The sequence below is a fragment of the Astyanax mexicanus genome, chromosome 7, assembly GCF_023375975.1.
Source record: "Astyanax mexicanus isolate ESR-SI-001 chromosome 7, AstMex3_surface, whole genome shotgun sequence".
NCBI classification, from domain to species: Eukaryota; Metazoa; Chordata; class Actinopteri; order Characiformes; family Acestrorhamphidae; genus Astyanax; species Astyanax mexicanus.
The window spans coordinates 9,454,441-9,461,830 of NC_064414.1; the positions used below are offsets into that span (position 1 = coordinate 9,454,441).

Below are 7,390 nucleotides of genomic sequence, written 5' to 3' on the forward strand. Positions count from 1 at the left end.
CAGTGAGAGTAATTAACTCTAAACAACATTAGACTAAACCCAAATAAACATAATCACAGCGGTTATAGAGAGTACCTACCTGTAATTAACTCAATAAAACATTATAATAAACCCAAATTAACATAAAGTCAGTAGTCAGTGAGAGTGTCTACCTGTAATTAACCCTATATAACATTAAAATACTAAACCCAAATAGTCACTGTCCAATGAAAAACACTTAACTCCAAAACAGCACCTTCACAGGAGAGAGAAAAAAACCTTGTGAACTTTTAATGGAAGTCAATGTAAAAAGAGTTTATTTCAGGTCATTTTGAAGAGTTTCTATTGGTCCGTTCATCAAGAAATTTTGGCACAGTGTAAGGGACAGTTTGTCTGTGCAAACTGTGTAGTAAACTAAAAATCAAATAAACAAAGTCAGTGGTCAGTGAGAGTGTCTATCTGTAATTAACTGCGTATACCATTAGAATAAACACAAATACACATAAAGTCGGCGCTCAGTGAGAGTCTCTACCTGTAAAGCACAGTGTACCATCATGATAAAATATACTAAAATCTGTCTATTTGTTTGTTTGTTTGTGCGAACAGAGACAGTAAGCGATGACCCTGGTGTTGTCCATGAACCCTTTCTGTGATCATGAGGCCGAAGCCCCGCCCACAATCTACCAGCCAATTTGGGAGTCGGAGCACTGCAGCAAGAGCTGTGTCTCCACCCCCACACCAACAGGGGGCGACGCTCAGGAGCTTATTGATGGTACGTGAACTGAATCTCACGCACAGACATTATTAATGTTCACCATAATAAAACAGTGTATATGACAAATATGTCAAAACTGTCTGAACGTTCTTAGTAATGATGTGTGATTTTACTTAATAATACCATTATTATTATTATTATTATTATTATTATTATGTTTTATTCCCATAGAGCCTCCCTGTAGGCAAGTCCCGGATCACGTGACCATGTCCCGGATTGCTTACTTTAAGCGGAAATATGTGGAAGACGATGATCTGCCACTGAGCTTCAGGAGTTACTGCCACACGGTGAGTTCATCAGCACTAATACTGCATGAAGATTAGATCAGCATCAACAAACACTATCATATATATACAGCTCTGGGAAAAATAAAAGAGCACTTAAAAATGATGAGTTCCTTTAATTTTACCAAATTGAAAACCTCTGGAATATAATCAAGAGGAAGATGGATGATCACAAGCCATCAAACCAAACTGAACTGCTTTAATTTTTGCACTAGGAGTGGCATAAAGTTATCCAAAACAGTGTGTAAGACTGGTGGAGAAGAACATGCCAAGATGCATGAAAACTGATTAAAAACCAGGGTTATTCCACCAAATGTTGAATGAATTATTCATGAAATATTGAATATTTTATGAATGTGAACTTGTTTTCTTTGTATTATTTGAGGTCTGAAAGCTCTGCGTCTTTTTTGTTATTTCAACCATTTCTAATTTTCTGCAAATAAATTCTTTAAATGACAATATTTTTATTTGGAATTAGGAAGAAATTTTGTCCGTAGTTTATAGAATAAATATTTTAGTCCAACCTCAATACCTATGAATAGCAACATTAGGGAAACTGATATATATATATATATATATATATATATATATATATATATGAAACATATAAGATTAAATATGCCAGCACTTTTGTTCATGCCACAGGAAAATAATATAGTATTTAAGCTTTAGAATGTGCATAAGTGACAAAATTCTCCCTAAATTCAAAACTATTTGCAGAAAATGAAAAATTGTCATAATAACACAAAAACCCAATATTCAGACTTGAAGCCCATTGAAAACCTGGAGTGACATAAGGTCATCCAAAATCAGTGTGAAAGACTGGTGGAAAGCATAACAAGATTAATATAAACTGGAAACATTAGTATTGTTTTTTTGAAAAAGAATAATCAACTTGTTTTCTATAAATACATGTAATTTCCCTCCCATCCTGCAGGTGTCTCCAGTGCTGGAGGAGCACGCTCACATTCTGCGACTCTCTCTCGAGAAGATGCGTTTCATTGACGACCCCGAAGCGTTCCTGCGGCGCTCCGTCCTCATAAACAACCTCCTGCGCCGCCTTCGTACCGAGATCTTCCTCCAGAGAGACTGGCGCTTCCCACCTGGACCCGTCACCATGACAACAGCCGCCCAGGTCCACCCGCACCCGTCTGCCGGCCTCCCGCCGAACCCCAACCGCAAGCGTATGCGCATCCTGAGGGCCGAGGAGGCCGAGTGCGTCCCGGCCTGCTGCTGCCTGTACACTGCCGGACAGTACCTACAGCTGCCCCTGTGCGTTTACGAGGGGGCGAGTTCTACCCTTCAGCCTTCATCCTCATCATCATCATCCTCCTCGTCATCGTCCTCCTCCTCCAGCGAGCTCCCGGAGGACGAGCAGGACAGCGACGGGGACGAGGGTCTGGACTCACTCTGCCCGGGTCTGGACCTGTGTGAGGCTTCCATACGGGCGAAAAGAGAGAGAGAGAAAGAGCGCGAGCGAGCGAGGACACGGGTCCGGGTGCGAGAGGACGAGGACAGGGGCGAGGTTCAGCTACGGCGCCCCCCGCTGGCACATCATTTAAAGAAGAGTAGGGTTAGAAAAGATGTAGCGTGATGTGGAGGAGGAGGAGCACTGCAAAAAACTGACCTTTTTCAGCAAGTGACAAGTTTATTTCATTGGCACATATACAAAACAACAAACAAATAAATAAACAAATAAATAATACATGTGAAAGTGGGGTACAACAATTTCCCAGTAAATTATACTTGAAACAAATTAAAAACTAGGTACAAAAAATATTTTGGCATTAAAATCATCTTAAACCTAGTAAATAATATTTAGAATTTTGTAATTGGTAATATTATTATTATTTATTTCCACATCCTTTTCCACAATTTATATATTCAAATTGAAATAATTCATTTTATTGAAGTAAAATATTTGAAAAACATTTCAGTTCAACTTTACAATTAAGTAATAATACACTCGAGGTTCGTGCTATAAGGTGTAATATTGGCACTGTTGTCTATAATATTACATGTTATAGAATAAACCTCAAGTGTATTATTACGATTATTCCACAGTTCCATTATCACTGTCATATGAGTTAAAGAGGAGGAGAAAATATGATCTGTTGGGTTATAAACACTTAGCGAGTTAAAATAGTTCCATTGCTGCTCTGCTTGTAGCTGCGCTGTTTGGTTTGTAAGCTAGGTTACCTGTATGTGGCGGAGGAATACATGGAGAGCTTTGGTTACAGTGCATTACTAGCTGGTAACTGCACTCATAAAACACCTCTCAGCCAATCACGTTGCAGGGTTGGAACTAACTGTGATATAATACCTACAACCTAATAACTACTGGTCATGTATTCATTATCACAGATTCTATTACAGTAGTACAGATTTTGACTCATGTAATTACAAATAAACATAACATTGTGTTTATTACACATTCTTTACATATCTTCACTGCCCAATGAAAAACAAGTATCTCCAAAATAGCAACTTTACAGAAGAGAGAAAAAATCCTTCTAAACTTTCAATGGAAGTCAATGAAAAAAGAGTTTATTTTAGGTCATTTTGAAGAGTTTCTATTGGTCCATCCATCAAGAGATTTTTTCAAGGTGTAAAAGACAGTTTGTGTATTCAAATTATGTGGTAAACTAAAAATTGAAAAAAAATGGAGATACTTGTATTTTTAATTGGACAACGACGATATTAGAGAGAATATTGCTGTTACTTCAATCTGAAGTTGAAACACATCTTTACACTGTTTGAACTGTAATACATGTATAACTGAATACAGCAATGGTATGTAATAACACAGTTATTACGCAGATCTAGGAAACAGGCCAAGAAATAAGTTAAGTAATCTAAAAATAGTAACTAAAAATTTAGTAAAAATCAATAAATTCTGACTAGGTTTAAGATGAAACATGCCAAAAAGTGCAATTTAATAAAACATGTTCCATTTAAAGAAATAAATCTAAATTGTCATTCTGTTCACTTTAAGGAAATCAACAAGAGTAGAGACAATCTCATTGGCCGTCCTGAAATTAGGACTCAAGAGGGCGCTAATTTACCATCAGCTGGAAAGGAAGTACTGAATACCTGGTTGCAATGGAAACGAGTTGGACTACCTGCCTCATAATGAACTAAGAAAATATCTGGATGGACCAACTGCAGCCAAAACACCAGCCGTCAGGAAAGGTCTTATACTGACCATAAACACAGTCCACATGTTTAGCGTACAGGGTGTGACCTCTAGTCATTTAATGACTTCAGTCTAATCTTTTATTTGGACACTTTAAACGAGCATGAGGAAATGATTGAGGTTTGGGGTTTGCTGCAAACGGCGTAAAGTTAAAGCTGAAATAAAGGAATAGTTTGATGAAAAAAATCTAATTGAGAAATTGATCTCACAACAGAAAACAAAAAAATAGCAATATGATTTTCTCTGTACCCAGCCGTAATCATGCTAATGTCTTAGGGTTTGGGGTGTGTCCTCATTGAGTTCTAATTAGTAATACTAACTAGTTTTTGAGGCTGTAGTTTATAATGCTGTGAAAAACTATTTGCCCCTTACAGATTTCTTTAGTTTTGGCTTTTTTGGTCATACTTAATTTTTTTTCTAAACTGAGTAAATAAAAAAACAGTTTTTTTAAACTATAGATAAAAATATTGTAATTTAGAGCTTTTCTTTGCTCTAAAAATTTGAATTTCTCTTTCTAGAAAATGAGAAATGGCTGAAATAAGTAACAAAAAAGGATGCAGAGCTTCCAGACCTCAAATAATGCAAAGAAAATAAATTCATATTCATAAAGTTTTAAGAGTTCAGAAATCAATATTTGGTGGAATAACCCTGGTTTTTAATCATGGTTATTGGTTGTCATGTATCTTGGCATGTTCCTCTCCACCAGTCTTACACACTGCTTTTGGATAACTTTATGCCTTTACTTCTGGTGCAAAAATTTAAGCAGTTTAGCTTGGTTTGATGGCTTTTGATCATCCAGCTTCCTCTTGATTATATTCCAGAGGTTTTAATTTGATAAAATCAAAGAAACTCACCATTTTTAAGTGGCTTTTATTTTTTTCCAGAGCTGTATACTCTGTATGATATGATATGGCACACCCCTATACTATGCAGTTATGTCTCTTTTAGTTAAGTAATGACAGTTTTATCTGTGTCTTAATGTAAAAAAAAAAGAAAACATCTGCATAAATTGGATTTATTTTATCAAACTATTCCTTATATTCCTTATTATGGGATGAAGCAGACTCTCTGGTCTCTCTGTAGAAATGACCAAACGGTGCCTTAATGTCTTCTTTTCTAAATGTCTGTACAGTTCATGCCTGTGTTTGTTTGTGATGAATACATATTGTAGACTTTTTTGAGAAAATGTACCATAATGTTCATGCCAAGACAAGACCCTGCTGGGGGTCTGCTGACAGTGAGATGGAGATGATGTAGCATGATGAAGAAGAGGTGCTCTCTGCAAAAATGACGTCACAGAAAGTGAAATTTATCTTCAAAATGACTTAAAATAAGTCAGAATATCTAGAAATAATAGTGCTGAGTGACTAAATTCATCTGGTCAGAAAAAAAACGTTACATTTAGCTACAGTTTGAAGATAATTTCACTTTATAAAGTGTCGTTTTTTGCTGTGTAAATTTACCACATCCTGAACCCTCACCCACCAGCATTCGGTCTGCACTCAAACTGTATTTGAGAGTGTGGGAGAACTGATTCAGGGTCAGTCTGCACTCACTTCACTGCATAAAGAGTAAAAACAGTCTTAATTACAGTGAAGGAAATATATATTTGATCCCTTGCTGATTTTGTAAGACATGAACAGTCTATAATTTTAAGGGTAGGTTAATTTCAACAGTGACAGATAGAATATTAAAAATAAAATCCAGAAAATTACATTCTATAAATTATATTTGATAATATTTGATCCCCTACCAACCATTAAGACTTTTGTCTTTTTTAGACCAGTTAGACGCTCCTAATCAACTCGATACCTGCATTAAAGACAGCTGTCTTAAATTGTCACTTGTATAAAAGACTCCTGTTTTTTCCTTCACCACTTTCATGCTGTTGGAGTTGGGTTTCCCCAAGAGATTTCAATCACTAAAGCCCATCTCAGTCCCACATGGGTTTTGTTTTGGCTGTATGTACAGGGGTTGGACAATGAAACTGAAACACCTGGTTTTAGACCACAATAATTTATTGTGGTGACGTACAGTTCTGGTGGAAACAGGAGAGTTGAGATGCACATTGAATTCTGCGTGATTTGATCAGCTGTGGTTTTATGTTTTTTGGATACAATCCGGGTTAGCACCCGAACATCCCTTTCAGACAGCTTCCTCTTACAGCGTCCACAGTTAATCCTGTTGGATGTGGTTGGTCCTTCTTGGTGGTATGCTGACATTACCCTGGATACCATGGCTCTTGATACATTACAAAGACTCGCTGTCTTGGTCACAGATGCACCAGCAAGACGTGCACCAACAATTTGTCCTCTTTTAGACTCTGATATGTCACCTATAATGTTGTGTGTATTGCAATATTTTAAGAAAAACTGTGCTCTTACCCTGATAATTGAACCTTCACACTCTTATTGCTCTTACTGGTGCAATAATGTGCAGTTAATGAAGATTGACCACCAAGATGCTCCAATTTAGCCATGAAACCTCCCACACTAAAATGATAGTTATTTCAGTTTAATTGTCCAACCCCTGTACATGTGTAGTTTACAACCCAGATGGTGCCCATGTTTAACTTCCTGGTCCCATCATATGTGGGCCACTGTGGATCCCAGGGACAAAACTTTTAGGCCCTTTTTATGGTTAACCTTACAGGCTCCACAATGGAATGTTATCAGGGTAATAATGTACCTGGGCAAATTAGCCCATACACAAACTTCAGCATCTGTCAATATCAAAATAAAATAAAATCCTCCCCAAAAAACATGAAAACACCAAAAAAACACCATAAACATTTTGAGGGATGAGCTGAAAGCAGACTGATCTCCTCCCAGCAGTTTCTCCAGACCAACAGCACTACATTCAGTTTCAATGTGAAATTATTTTGTGAAATGTCAACAAAAAAAAAGAACAATAAAGGAATGTCCTGCAGTTTGTTTCATAATCAGATGTGCTTTGTTCTTCCATGTGTCCTAAATCTCACTCCAGTTCAGAAGTGTGCAAAACTGTGTCTTAAGCCCATGGTACACCATCCATACTACACTACATTGGTATATGAATTAATGCTGCTTTTACATACAGATCAAGCTTAAAAGGGTCTGTTAATGAGATGTACTCATTATTCTAGCAGTTTCAGTGCAGAAACATAATAAACAGAGC

General features: G+C 36.9%; 1 protein-coding gene across 1 annotated transcript in view; it reads left to right on the plus strand.

Annotated features, from left to right (window-relative positions):
- The window catches only part of sertad4 (SERTA domain containing 4), a 30,724-nt gene extending 23,549 nt beyond the window's left edge, over positions 1-7,175 (plus strand). The window contains exons 2-4 of the mRNA XM_022685064.2: positions 586-751; positions 926-1,041; positions 1,976-7,175. Coding sequence (XP_022540785.2) covers positions 598-751; positions 926-1,041; positions 1,976-2,632 — 927 coding nt within the window. The 5' untranslated portion in view covers positions 586-597 and the 3' untranslated portion in view covers positions 2,633-7,175. The remainder of the gene's footprint in view (positions 1-585; positions 752-925; positions 1,042-1,975) is intronic.
- The last annotated feature ends 215 nt before the right edge of the window (positions 7,176-7,390 follow it).